The 15,525-nt window shown below is 37.1% G+C and overlaps 1 protein-coding gene across 1 annotated transcript in view; it reads right to left on the reverse strand.

Annotated features, from left to right (window-relative positions):
- Positions 1–15,525, reverse strand: part of LOC134541375 (potassium channel subfamily T member 2) — a 284,414-nt gene that overhangs the window by 48,257 nt on the left and 220,632 nt on the right. The window contains 2 exon segments of the mRNA XM_063384799.1: positions 7,118–7,229; positions 13,976–14,110. Coding sequence (XP_063240869.1) covers positions 7,118–7,229; positions 13,976–14,110 — 247 coding nt within the window.

Genomic DNA, 15,525 nt, shown 5'->3' on the forward strand with positions numbered 1-15,525 from the left:
AATTATATTTAAACATTATAGATAAAGGCCAGTTTTTAAAATTAATTTACAAGTCTTCTACACGGGAACTGTTTCGTCGACTGTTTATAAAGTGAAGTGAAAAAATGTGGTTTTCATTGCTTGTTACAACAACAATTTCGGCAATAAGGTTAATTATTCTTGCATTTTAAAAATCTGATTATTAGTATAATTTCAAGAATTTTTTCTTTTATTATTAAAATAAAAATGATTTAATTTAATTCATAAAAAGTATGCAATCATTTCATCAATGTTTTGTTATGACGTTGTCACGTTAAACTATCGTCCGTAAACCGACTTTACAGACAACCAATTTTTTTTAACCTCGTGGCCATGATAAACCTCTTTCGAAGAACACGTGTTCATAAAAGTTGCGCTAAAATAGAAAACCAGGGGGGAAAAAAACCGAGTCATTCATCAAATATTTGTTCAATGCAAACGCGGAACACAAAGTGGACATTCACAAGAAACTATGTTCCAGTTCACACGAACGTTATGTAAACGTAAGTAAGCTGTGCGGTGAATCATGTGTGAGCAGGAACGGTACTAAATGACGAACAAAGGCGTGGTAGACCTTGATGCGATCTCTGACAGACTGAGAGGTGTTGAATTCAGTGTTTAATGTGTCACGTTATGGGACATGAAATTGTTTGTTCACTGGGTAAGAAAAATTAATAAAGTACAGGGTAGGGAGATGGAGTGAAAAAAGAGTTAAATATTTGCCTTTTAAAAATCAATGCATTAATTAGAAAAAAAACCAACAAATGCCCTGATTATTCTTACGTCGAATCTGCCTATAGTTGATTTACACTGCTTCTTTGCCTGAAAATACGTCTTGCGTGACAACATTTGCGTAAATGAAGCTGAAAAAGTTTTCAATGGCTGGAAATACAATAATAAGTTTTTTTTACAAACATTTACAGCGTTCTTGCAGCCTTTATTCAGACGTTTCCTTGGAGATATTTTGTGTCACGCCTTCAATTTTTTCCCTCTGTTTCATAGGTCTAAACAGCAAGATAACAGATGCAATACAATACAATAAAAATTACTATAAAAAAACAAATTTCAACACACATGTTTAAAATGCAGAATTGACAACAAAAATTTTTTTTAGCACGATTTTCATCGTCAATTCGAAACAAACACTGCCGTTCTGAAATAACAAACGTATATGAATGTACATATTTGTTTGATTAAAAGTGTAAACGATAAATAATTATTGATCGTGATTAGGCAAAACTATTTAGATATTATTTGATTGCGCTTGAAATCAGGAAATATTTATTTGTATTTAAGAATTTTTTTTGGACATAGGCTATTGCTGGTGACACTGTAGGTACATAAAAAAAATCCTTAATCACGGACAAAGTAGACGAACTTGCAAACACACAGAAAACAACCCAAACTCCGCCGTTCTCAAAAAAAAAATAGATGGCATAGAAAAATACACGAAAGGAATTAACCAAAAATTTATAACAGCACAGATCGACATTAGACTGACAACGACGATACATCTCGTGACAAGAACAGCGAATAAAAAACAAACAACAACTCTGGACGACACGGCGACAAACAGAGGAACCCAACGATTACTTAAAACAGATACTATGGTCAGCACAACGACAAAACAGCGACGGACATGCGAACAAATGTAATGACACAACAAAGAAAAAAAAACAAAGACGAACAAAGTAGGATTCTTAGGACACGACAGTAGGGAACTGAGATCTGTTCACGTCCTCAGGCACAAACTGTTTTTTTTTTGGTGAACTGATTCCAGTTTCCGAAACGTCGCAACTGTTGTATCACAAGAAGCCTACTTTGTTCTTAAGTTTAGTCTTCATGGTGATGTCGTAGCCTAATATTTGTTTGATTTCATCGTTGGGTTCACACGTTCTGTGCATGTAATCTGTTTTAAAACATCTTTGGATTCCTCTTCATGTCACTGTGTTATCCGAAGTCGTTGTTTCTTTGTACTCAATGTTCTTGTCACAACTTTTTCGTCGTTGTGAACCCACTGTGCCGGTCTGAGCTATTATAGTTGCATGAGCCATTCAAAGAACGCAGTTACTTGTATACATCAAATTAATTTTTTTGTTATTAAAACATATCGGTTTATTAAAGGTAAGCGAGTTTGTGATAAAATAACATATCGGTTTCAATAAATCATGGCAGCTGATACATGGATTGAAATCTAGTTAACACTGTCTAGTAACTGAGATATTGTCCTTTTTTTTTTCTTTGTGTTCCCGTTTTTAGGCACTTTTCCATTTCTCGGAGTCTTCAATGTTTAACAGTTTCCCCCCCCCCCCCCTCACTCTGTGGAAAACCTTCAATTATGCTGAGAGTTAACCATGACCGCATACTTACTAGCAAACATTTGCAGAACACGTTTTGCATGATAAATATATATTTTTTTAAAGGAATAATGGAGCTCTTATCTTTACTTGCAACCTTAAGTTTAAATTAGCCTCAAGAAAGTCATAATTTATTTCGTAAATGATTTAACATGGTCCATTTTTTGCACATTTGCTTTTTTTGAGTGTAAGTATTAATTTAAATTCAAAACAGCTTATTTTGAAAAATTACTACAGAAAACAGCATAAACTTGTAATAAACACATAAAAAAATTCATGCTATTAAATTTTCCGTTGTGAACACAATGGAATACTCTAAAATACATTACTCTAGGAAACAAAAAAATAGTGATGCTAAAAATTACTTTCTCTAGGATAAGAGTGAAATCTAAGAAATCTATTTAATATCTACCAGTGTGATAATCCACTCCTAAAAAAATTGTGGGCCTACATCAAAATCGTGCATCTAAACACATGTTAGGAGTCAGCAAAAGAAGATGCTAACATAGGCTACTAGATTTAAAAAAAGAGGTATAGGATTACAATTAATGGTGCGCTGATACACACAACCAATAAAATTATCGGTGATTAAAAGCAAAACTGACGATTATTTCAACGATTAGTACCGATTACGATTTCAATAATAAAAAATATATATAATTCTCACCAGACTCCTTACATACAAAGGCTGTGAAATATTTAGTTAAATAGATTTTATGTTGGGAAATGGCGCTGTCTACAAACGGCGTCGCTTAAGCAGCTTTAAGCCGCAGTTGTTTACTGCCAGACGCTACGCAACTTTATAGAGAACGGAAAAATTTGCGGATTCATTTCGCGATATGCTGAAATGCAAATAGATGTACCTTTATGAAACTTCTGCTATTGGTTCACTGAGTGTGGGCCAATTATAGACCCTCAGTCAAAGCAATATCGAATCACGAGTCCCCCAATTGAGACGCCTCACAAGTCAGCAGCCAATGAACAGGTGAAGTTTTGCCCGAGTATGCACAGGATCGTGGAGCCTATCCTGGAGGTCATTGAATCCGCGAATGTTTCCAGTCCCTACGTAACGCAGTGCCACACTATGAGGCCAAAACTTCCTCAGCGTTTTGATGTGTAGCATCTTAGCTCTCGGTTCACAAGGACAAAGAGGAATTTTATAGTATTAACTGTTTAATGAATTTTAACAAGCTGGACAGTATTTTAATAAAACATTGAGTTTCGAATATCAAGTCCAAGCCAGGATTTGATATTAGATTTTTTTTTTCGCTTTTATCACAGCCGTTTCATTACGTAATTTAACATTTCGCTCTGCAAATCAAATGATTCGACAGTCGACGTAGCTGCTCCGGCAGCGAATTCTAACGGCGGGTGCGGAAACTACGTGTGATTCGCGTCAATAAATGCAGTTGAAAACAAAATTTATCAAAATCGGCATTATTTTAAAGAATTCTAATTTAAATTTGGTGTCTGAGTTTCGTATGGTGTTTTTCGTTTAAACACAAGAACACATGAATTTGCTCGATAGCGAGGTTAGATGTCGAGTAGATAGAGCACCATTCAGGGTCTGTTTGTGTTAGAAGTCCTGTTGCGTAGGTAGTCTATGTCTCGCTTCCATTTCAATCCACCACACCAACAGCGACCCGCTGACAAAGACGTCCGAGGAACTTCAGCTCAAACTTTAACGACCAAATAAGTTGAAAACGGGGACGCGCCACAACGCTGAAATACCACAACGCCGAAATGCAAAATTGACCACAACGCCGACAGCTAGAAAACTGCTGTGTACCACAACGCCGAATTACCACAACGCCGAAATACACTAACGCCGAAAAATGTCATTGCAGGACTGCCACAAAGGTTAGGTTAGGTTAGGTTAGAATAGGTTAGGTTAGGTTAGAATAGGTTAGGTTAGAATAGGTTAGACTAGGTTAGGTTAGACTAGGTTAGGTTAGACTAGGTTTGGTTAGATTAGGTTTGGTTAGACTAGGTTAGGTTAGGCTAGGTTAGGCTAGGCTAGGATAGGCTAGGTTAAGTTAGGTTAGGTTATATTACGCTAGGTTATGTTAGGTTAGGTAAGAATAGGTTTGATTGTGGTATTTCGGCGTTAAAGTACATTTAAGAAACACACACAAATTCATGCAGTTGTTATTTCGGCGTTGTGGTACACAGCAGTTTTATAGCTGTCGGCTTTGTGGTCAATTTTGACATTCGGCGTTATGGTATTTCGGCGTTGTGGTAACGACCCGTTGAAAACATCTATACTTCTTATCCTCTTAAGTGCTTTCCAAGTGTGCTTTGTGTTTGAAGTTGAAGCTGAAAAAGCATTTTTGACGTGATAACGTCTTATAAATCGACGAACGCCGGCTGCACGCACGAAAAAGCATGACTCATTGTCACGTTCCGCCCTGAGCCGAGCGTGCAAGAACCGGCCAACCAACGTGCGAGAAAATCTTCTATAATATCAAACAGGTTAAGGCGGGCTTTTTAAAGGCAACAATTTAAAAAAAAATTGATATGACGTTATCACGTAAAATTATCGTCCGTAAACCGACTTTACAGACAACCCCCTTTTTTGTTATAAACGATAGAGATAATATTTAAGATGGAGCCCTAGGCGTCTGGATGAAGTTTAATTGAACGAATTTACACAATCTGCACGGATTTTGTGGCTGTAAGAAAAGTAATTCATTGGAATAATTATGTGTAGTTACATTTCACAAAAATTATGTAAAAAATAAAGATGTTGCTCCCAATTATTTCAATGAAATAATTTTTCTTCAGCCAGTGTCCTGTATTAAATACTTTCTCTATTATTTGCAATTAAATTGCTGTATAGCTCCAACTTCAGAGACGTTTAGACCACACGTAGTACAAGGTGTTTTCAAATCCTTTTATTGTGATGTACCTACAGCCTAAGTATGCCAGTCTCATTTAAAATTACACACACACAAATATATATTTATTTATAAGCTACAGACACCCCGCATTATCAGCTAAATTGATCAATTTTGCAAGAACATTTTTACGTATTTATTCATAAATGCATACATAGAATGTTCACTGAAAATTGGCAAAAGCTTCTGTCTCTGAATAGCAACGTTATTAAAACATTTTTTTTTCTTAGTCATAAATTAGAATATAACTGATATTTTTTTAGTTAAATTATTTATGGTAAAGTATGTAAAAATTATTTCTAGTGGAGACACCTGTTTCTTTATTAATTATAGAAAATGGGTTGCGACAGTCGGAAATCGAAATGGTAATCGCCAGTAATAGGTTTTAAAATCGGTAATCGAATCGGTAATCGAATCGGTAATCGTTAAAGTCATATCAGTGCATCACTACTTATTATAATATTGCACAAGAGGTACCAAAAAAAGCATTAACGCGCATTAATACACACATATGGAAGAAATAAAACAGCATACTGTACTTGCTCTCAGATACTGGTGAAATACTATTACACAACGTGCCAAATATCTGTGATTCTGAGCACCAAAGGAAAACACTTGGTCATTGTTATCAATATTTCTGGTTTCTAATTATTTTTCAGGATAGAGCAGTTTCCGGCAGTCGGTTACAATCCCTGCCCCTCCAACAAAAATTTTTATTTCAAATTCCAACACTTACGTACTCTTATATTCTTACTTTCAGGCTTTCAAACGTCTGATATGCTATAAATACTAATACGTGATATAGTTACACCGTAAATACCAAGAAGTCTTAATGTTTATTACCAGAATATTACTATATTGGTCCACTTTAAGCCCAAAAATATTAGCATATTTTTTGGGTTTTTACTCCACCCTCCCAAAAATAAACCAATTAACTTCAAAATATCTACATCATGAGTATTTTATTGCTTGTTGGACATTACTTTGAAGAATCAAAGTGGTGTTACCATGTACAAGATAATGTTAAAATATTTCTGTAAACAAAAGGTGTTTTAAAATTGTTCTTGTCACACCTAATATTACTTAATAAAATAAATAATATTTCATATTTGAAAAATATTGCCAAAGTTTTGAGTTGATGAAAATTAAGGTCGACTTACATTCGAGATATGCTTCGGACCTATCGAATTCGACTTATTTTCGTGCTTATTTTATTTTAAGAGGATATACATGTAGGTCAGCCTATATTGTAAGTTGACTTATTTTCAGGAAAAAAAAAATTTTTTTACTTCCAAGGAAGATTTAGGTCGTCTTATATACGAATTTGACTTATTTTTGATCATGAATTTCTCATTTTAATTTTTTAAGGGCTTGTAATCGGACCAATATAGTATTTCTCAGGCGAAGTGGTGAATCGCTATGCTGTTTTAAGTCTTGTTAGTAGGGACACCTGTATTTCGCGATTTAATTTCATGTCAAGGTATTTCACAAACCACTGTAGCTTTTTCTAAGAGTCATGGAAAATTGTGAGGGTGCAGCAGTACGGTGGCCACATTCTCATTGGCCCCGTCAAGAGCGGGACGACACCTCTCACCGACCTCAGCCAATAACCACAGGAGGAAAAGCTGCAGTATTTTTGTGAGATACCTTGTCGCGAAACGTGTTCGCGAAATACAGGTGTCCCTACTTGCCAGTAACTGACGGAACTACACAGGGTGACACGCTAGTGGTTTCTACTTAAAAGCGAGCTAGCCGAGCGGGAGAAGTCAAGAGGGTTACCAGCAAGTCCCCCCTATGGTCCCTGGGAAGGTCAGCTGTGAGCATCTGGGAGGCTAAGCCCAGTACCTTTTCCATCTTGGAGAGGTGGAGGGCGTATTTGTCGTGCGCCCGGAACTGCATGAAGCGCATGTTGGACGACTGCGAGAGCTCCGTGATGCTCTTTATGCTCGGGAAGAACCTGCAACAGGTCACAGTGGTCACAGCGGTCACAGTAGTCACAGCAGTCACAGCGGTCACAGCGGTCACAGCGGTCACAGCGGTCACAGCGGTCACAGCGGTCACAGCGGTCACAGCGGTCACAGCGGTCACAGCGGTCACAGCGGTCACAGCGGTCACAGCGGTCACAGCGGTCACAGCGGTCACAGCGGTCACAGCGGTCACAGCGGTCACAGCGGTCACAGCGGTCACAGCGGTCACAGCGGTCACAGCGTTCACAGCGGTCACAGCGGTCACAGCGGTCACAGCGGTCACAGCGGTCACAGCGGTCACAGCGGTCACAGCGGTCACAGCGGTCACAGCGGTCACAGCGGTCACAGCGGTCACAGCGGTCACAGCGGTCACAGCGGTCACAGCGGTCACAGCGGTCACAGCGGTCACAGCGGTCACAGCGGTCACAGCGGTCACAGCGGTCACAGCGGTCACAGCGGTCACAGCGGTCACAGCGGTCACAGCGGTCACAGCGGTCACAGCGGTCACAGCGGTCACAGCGGTCACAGCGGTCACAGCGGTCACAGCGGTCACAGCGGTCACAGCGGTCACAGCGGTCACAGCGGTCACAGCGGTCACAGCGGTCACAGCGGTCACAGCGGTCACAGCGGTCACAGCGGTCACAGCGGTCACAGCGGTCACAGCGGTCTCGCGCACGTCCGTGCGGCCTCCAACTGCGGGAAACCTACGATTCACTCGTCCTTCTGGACATACCCGAATACTCACGTTGGAAAGCCTTCTTTCAACTAGAGGTGGGTTGTCACAGCAATTTTCGGTATCTGTTCCAACCTGTTACTGATACAGTAATGTACTTACTGGTTACAAGTAGCTGATACTTCTGTATCAGCTAGAGCAGTAGCGGTCCCAGGAAGCAACAAGGTGTCAGCATTCTCGTTACAGGTTACACATCATCCGTGCCGTCATCACCAGTGTAAAAAAGGTATCAGTTTTCTCTTTCCACGTTCTTCGTAAAAAGATATCAGTTTTCTAATTCTACATTCTTCGTAGTCGTAAAAAGGTATCAGTTTTCTCATTCTACATTCTTCGTAGTCGAAAAAAAGGTATCGGTGTTCTCTTTCCACGCCTTTCGTAATCGGAGTCTTCAATCTTTGCAAGGAGCACGCACTGCGCATTGAGCGTACTGTGATGAGAAGCCTAAGATGTACATCAAGTTCTGTCCCTGCCTGAACACGCCCGAATATTCACCTTCGGCGAACCTCGGGATTTGTTTTATTTTTTGCGCAGAAAAAAATGAATTCAAATATTAAAAGTGGTCGGTAAGGTTAGCTACATATTAAAACACTTTAAAACACTACGAACGGTTTGTTAGGCTAGTATAGCTACATTAAAAATAAACAGAGAAATATAAATATATATAAACAAATCCCGCGGTTGGCCTAAGGTGAATATTCGGCCGTGTTCGGGCAGGGACATAACTTGATGTACATCTTAGGCTTCCCCTCCAACTGCGGGAAGCCTACGATTCACTCGTCCTTCTGGACATGCCTAAATACTCACGTTGGCAAGCCTTCTTTTTCAACAGACGAGAGATACCAAACCCGAAGTTCCCCGAAGTTCATGCTCGCTTTTTTTCCGTACCACAACAGGTGTTTATATTTGGGGGAAAACCGTTTAGATGATTTCACAGTATTTTTAATGTAGCTATCCTAACCAAATCAACCGTCCACAAAGTTTTAAAGTATTGCTAACCTAACCTAATTGACCATTAGTTATCATGAGTTGTATATTTATTTACAATGAACAAAAAAATACCGAAGATGCACGATCGGGCGTTTGGCTCTCTCGTCTGTGAAAATAAGGCTTGCAAACGTGAGTATTCGGGTATGTCCAGAAGGACGAGTGTATCGTAGGCTTCCCTCCAACTGCATCGCATCCTGACAAGACCAGTGTGAACCTACTGGAAGAACACAAACACAATTTGTGCAAAACCTATAGTTCGTTCAGCAAATTTAGGCTTACTTTGGGTGAATTTCCTGAACGGCTGAAAGGAAGCGTAATCTTAGAATGTTAGCACCAATCTCGATATAAAATAACATTTCGAAAATTCCAGGGAAAAAAATGTGTTAAAAAAACCATTAATGGCATTTTTAGAAAGTAACGAAATACTGTCTTTAAATCAATATGGGTTTAGAAAAAGTTTAAGTGCAAATGATGATTTAAGCATAGCAATAAATTTTGTTCATAAAGCTGTAGATAAAGATAAAAAAAATGTGTTTGTGTAATGTTGGATCTTGCTGAGGCGTTTAATACAGTATCACATAAAGTTCTTCTAGATAAATTGGATAAAATAGGAATGAGAGGTTTGGCAAACACTTGGTTTAAAAGTTATTTGGAGAGTAGGAAATTAGGCAACTCTCTAAATATAAATATAGGGGTCCCACAGGGCAGTATTCTAGGGCCAATTTTGTTTATGATATATGTAAATGATTTATGTAACATCGACATAGAGGGGGCAGACAGTTTCTTTTGTAGATGATACTGAAATTTTATTTTCTTCTGAAAATTGGTGTTCTGTATTTGAAACGGTTAAAAAAATTAAAGATGTAACAGATGCTAGTTTTATTTCTCTAAATATAAATAAAACCAAATATATTACTTTCTCTGCCAACATTTCTGGTCTGCCTACCGAATATGAACTTAAAATTCATGTATGTAATGAAATAAGGGTTAACTGCGAAAATTGTAGAGTCACAGAAAGAGTACATAACATAAAATATTAGGTATAGTGCTGACTCTTATCTTAAATGGGACAAATATACTTCATATCTTTCAAACAAAATTCGAAAAATGGTGTTCAAATTTGTTGATCTAAGATCTATATTATCTCTTGAAGGAATTAGAATGGGTTATTTTTCTATTTTTCAGTCTGTCTCCAGTATGGCATTTTGGCCTGGTGAGGAATGAGCAAAACGTCAATCAAACCACTTATTACAATTAGTAAACGTATTCTACGTGTAATTAAAAAAAATACATACATACACATCCAAGGGAGTTTTGGAACTTGTAATAGTCTTTGATATTAAAAGATTGTATAATAGAGCTGCAAATAACTATAGCCCGTCCCACTCTTAGATTGCAGTACACGGCTTATGGCGCGCGCTGTTGCCAAATCTCTAACACATTACGAATTTCAGGAGATGTGTGTCTTTGTAATTCAGATCGAATAAGAAGCATTTTAAGAAATCATCGTAATTTATAAGATTTTATACTATTACACATATAAATTTGTAATAATGCCACTTTTATGTAAATTTCAAATAAAAACTACCTATTGCAGTCGAAAATTTCTTATAGATTTCTTTTATGTTCTAAAAATCCCATATATATATAGGCCTAATCACATTTTCATGGGCCCGATAAATGCCGTATTTTTGGACAAGTCATGTCTAAAATGATAAATAAAATACGGTAATGGAAATTCTCGGTCGAGTAGTTATGGGAAAAATCCGAACAATTGGGTCTAAATGGGGAAGATTTTTTGAAAAACAGAAAAAATCGCAACAACTCCCATAATATGAATAATATCGCATGCGTTTTAACGTATGATAACTCGGAGTACCTAAAGCCAAAAAATGTTTTCTAAATAAATTTTTGATACGACCAGCCATAACTGCATGGGTTCGAAAAATATTTTCACCGGACAAAAAAAACGTGACTGCCTTAGTAGACACCTTATCAAATCTGTTTAAATTGTTTGTAAATATCATAATTATTTTCCAAAACTTTGTCAAAAACAATGTTTGATAAGATGCTTGGTGTTGAGAAGGATAGAAAAATTAATTCAAAATTTTGTACCATCATCGCTATTAAATTCCTTCGTATTTATTTGATACATTTTACATATTATGTTCAAGATTCGATTAAAATATATTTTGTAACAACCATTACTGCAAGGGGAAGAAAAAAATATGGGTTTAAGGATATAAAAATCCCTTTTTGTTCTAATGTAAAGAAATATAATCTTCAAAATCTTCCTGCGCCTTTAGGTTGTGCCGATAAGGAATTTTTTTAAACTTTAACTTACAAAAAGAATCTGTTCACACACATTTCATTCATAGGAATTTATACGATAAATGTAACGTTAACTTGATTAAGAAATTAATAACATCAATACCTTTTAATCACTATCGCTACCGCTGACCAATGTTGATACCCCTTCCATAAGAGTAGCACAGAGCTGACCATAAGAATGGTAAGCTACCTTAATTGCATTGCACACATTCATATTTTTTGAAAAAAAACTCAAATACATTCAACACAATCTTGCGCTCCCTCCCGTGTAGCCTACCGATATAATTTCTTTTCGGTGTTCTAACTTCCATATTTTATATGTACGTAATAAAAATAAATGTAGAAAATAAAATCACGTATGTTAATATATCATTTGTTTGTCAAAATTATAACTGTAAGGAGTCACCGGACACAACGCGTTGCTTCGTCGCGAGACGCGATACTAACTGGCAGGCTGGTTTTCAGAAATGCGTGTCTAAGGAAATACATGATTGACTAAGGAAGCCATGTATTTGAAATTGCTTGCAGGACAGAACCCCACTTATCGAAACACACGACCCTGTTTCCTCTTACGACGGCAGCTTGTGAGAGAAACCTCTATTGCAGCGCGCTCTTGTACTGATAAGACACATCTTCAACAGCTATTTCCACGGAAACTGTAGAAGCAATTGAGATGGAGCTGCTTTTAAAAACAAATTCAATTCATTGTCAACATTTTTCACGCTTTTGTCCCCCATCTATCTTTAATAGAAAAAAAGTTTTCCGCTGGTCAACTTTTTATGTGTCAGTTTGTGAGAAAATGCATTTCAATATATTAAAAAAAATTATTTAAGTGAAACCTGTATAGTTTTTGTCTTAAAATTTGTTCGGTGGCGTCCTAAGGCATTAATTTATTAATATAAAATCTGAATGATATACACATATAGGTTATTTTTTTATGTGAAACATCTCGGAATACTTCAAAACAGTTCGCAGTGAATAAGTTATGTTTTTTAATTTTTTCGGACACTTAAAATATTGTTAAGTATTCAAAATAAGCATTGACTGATGCGTATTTCGATTCTATACAATATGAAAAAAATCTTGGTCCAAAAATTAAAATTTTAATTTCGTTTGATATTTGGCAACAACTCACGAAGAAACAAGGACAGCGCTAACGGCAATCGGCGTGTGTTAGAGAGAGAGAGAGAATGCGCGCATTTACTTCCACACTGCAATCTAAGAGTGGGATGCTCTATAGTATGTATCAAAGGGAAAATAAGTTACATTATGTAGATCATAATTACCCTACACGCCATAGACAGAACATAAATTTACCAATTCATCTACTTCATAAAACAATAACACAGAGATTTTTTAGAGCTTTTGCTTCCAAAAATTGTAATTATTTTTTCTGAAATTTTTAAAACAAAAAATTATTTTCAAATTAATAAATATGTCAATATTTGGCTGAATAATTTAACTGATGAAGAGATTTATGTAATACTTAAGTAAGGTTTTATATACTGTATTAATTTGTGAACTTCTACTTAACTTTTTTGTCTTTTATATAGGTATATAATTTATTGATACAGTGTTATACTTTTTATTTTATTTAATTGCTCTTTTTAAGTTTAAATTTTATTAATACTTATGCATTATTTATTGAGTCATATTTATTTTTTAGACAATAGTTACGAATTTTTTTGTTTAACTTAGTGAATTGTGATCAATGTGTAAAAAAATAGGAAAATTAAAAAAAAAAATAATCTAAAGGCGAATCAAACTGAATTAATTCCCTGATTATGCCCCGCGTTTATCAAAGTGCCTGTGACGCTGTTCAAGTGTTAACGTGTGCATCATTTGTCACCCTTTCGATAAAAAATTGTTGCTGAACATCTCAACTTTCCCTGTGTGATTTACACGCGTAAACCATCACTCGTACCCAGTACGCTTTAAAAGCACTCTCGTAATTTTAATTGTTTTATTGATACCAACGGATGCATGTATATATTTTTTGCAGCTATAGTATTTTAAATTTAAAAAATATTATTATTTCATTATATTATCAATTTTTAAGTCAAGAGAATAGGTTCAATCGACCGTAAGAGGCAAAAAAAATTAATTGGTTGTCTGTAGAGTCGGTTTACGGACGATAGTTTAACGTGACAAGGTCATGACAAAACATTGATGAAATGATTGCATACTTTTATGAATAAAATTGAATAATTTTTATTGAACTATCACTATTTTGTATGGATACAAAGAAGGAGTGCATTGAAATCTACAATTTAATTGATTAATTTACTTTTATTTGCACTCATTAATTCAAATATGTTTATTACTTGAACGAAGAGATTATTATTTTAACCATAACTTTTATACATGTTTGCTATTTAACTTCTTCCAAATATGTGTTATTCTGTTAAGGATAGGACGATGATAGGAAAAAGTAGGAAACGAATGGGAGTGTTTCAAGTTTGATGTGCCTCGAAAAAGTAAAATCGATGGTGGTTCCAAATCGAGCGGGAGAGAGATAGATGCGGCGCAAGCTTACAATGAGCATAACGGGACAATGTGCGTAACGGGACACTTTTTTCGTGCGTGCAGCCGGCGTTCATAGATTTATTAGACGTTGTCACGTCAAAAAAAAAAAGGTGCGACCTTTATTCGAGATCACTCGATTTCCACTCGTGGCGGACTCACTTGAACATGGTCTGCACGGCCACGATGGTGTTGCAGTCGGCCAGGGTGTCCTCCTCCGCCGAGTTGGACATCTCCTTGTTGACTACCACCACGTTCTCTGCGAGCGTGATGCCCGCGCGCAGCAGGTTGTCCAAGCTGCGGGGCAGAGCGTGGTCGCGCTTTAGGGTCGCGCCGTCGCGTCGCAGCGGCGACAAAGAACCCACCTCAGCTGCGACTCCCGACCTGCTCCACATTCTGGCGCACTGCCCATCGATGACGATGCAGACGGATGACGGACGAAGGAAGATGGATAATGGATAGGGACTGGAAAAATTCGCGGATTCATTGACCTCCAGGATAGACTCCACGATCCTGTCCATACTCGGGCAAACTTTCACCTGTTCATTGGCTGCTGACTTGTGAGGCGTCTCAATTGGGGGACTCGTGATTCGATATTGCTTTGACTGAGGGTCTATAACTGGCCCACAGTCCTCCATATTAACAGTGAACCAATATCAGAAGTTGCATAAAAGTATAATTATTTGCATTTTAGCATTTCGCGAAATGTATCCGCGAATTTTTCCAGTCTCTAATAATGGATAACAGAGTATGTCCATGAAATATTGTCCCAGTTTCAATGGCATATTTAAAAAAGGTTTATTTTAGACTACGGATGGTGATGGACGATGGAAGATGGATACCTAGGTGATAACAGAGTGTGTCCATAAAAAATAATGTCCCAGTTTCGATGTCATATTAGAAAAGTTATTTTATTTTAGACTGTTTAAAACAAAACTTACATCAGATTGAAGGTAAACGAACCTAATTTTTTTCTTACAAAGTTCAATATGTGCACCTTTAGCTATAAGGCACTCAACCAACCAAAAGTGTTACTTTTTTTACCAAAATTTGGTTAACACGGCCTGAGTAATTGAAGCAGTCGGCCAGAGTTCAATTATTCAATTCTGAAAATCTTCAATTCAACAAGTCTGTGTCTCAACTCTGTCAACTCTTTAGGTAGCGGGGGAAAAAATACACAAATTTTTATAAAGTTCCAAAGGGGGAAAAAAATCGCATGGCGTTATGTCGGGCAGGTGAACGCAAAGGCTACCAAAGAAAAAAGAGCTCTGTCGTCTTAACCATTACCACCTATTCAACTGTCACGGACTTCGACGTTCAACCACTTTCGTACAAAGAGGTTCCAATGGGGACCACACATTAAACTGAAATCACAGATTCACTCTTAGCAAATTGCAGAACACAAAACTCTTTACGCTCAGGAGTCACCATTTTGGGTAGGTGGCGCTGCAAGCGAGAAAAAACAACAACGCAGTACTTGCGCCTACGATTATTTAAAAATTTTGAGTTACTCCTTAATTGTGACTTTGAACAAACACTCTACAAAACTTACATTTGACCCTATTAAAATTTTTAACTTGGACATTCTTTTATGAGCATAGATACTATATAATAGCAATACGCTCATCACTGACTCAATGACTGAATCTGTAATGCTGTATGAATTCTGTTTTCGTGCGCTTACAGTGTAACATTTTCATTGCTTTTTGCAA

The sequence above is a fragment of the Bacillus rossius genome, chromosome 18 (genome assembly GCF_032445375.1).
Source record: "Bacillus rossius redtenbacheri isolate Brsri chromosome 18, Brsri_v3, whole genome shotgun sequence".
Lineage (NCBI taxonomy): Eukaryota > Metazoa > Arthropoda > Insecta > Phasmatodea > Bacillidae > Bacillus > Bacillus rossius.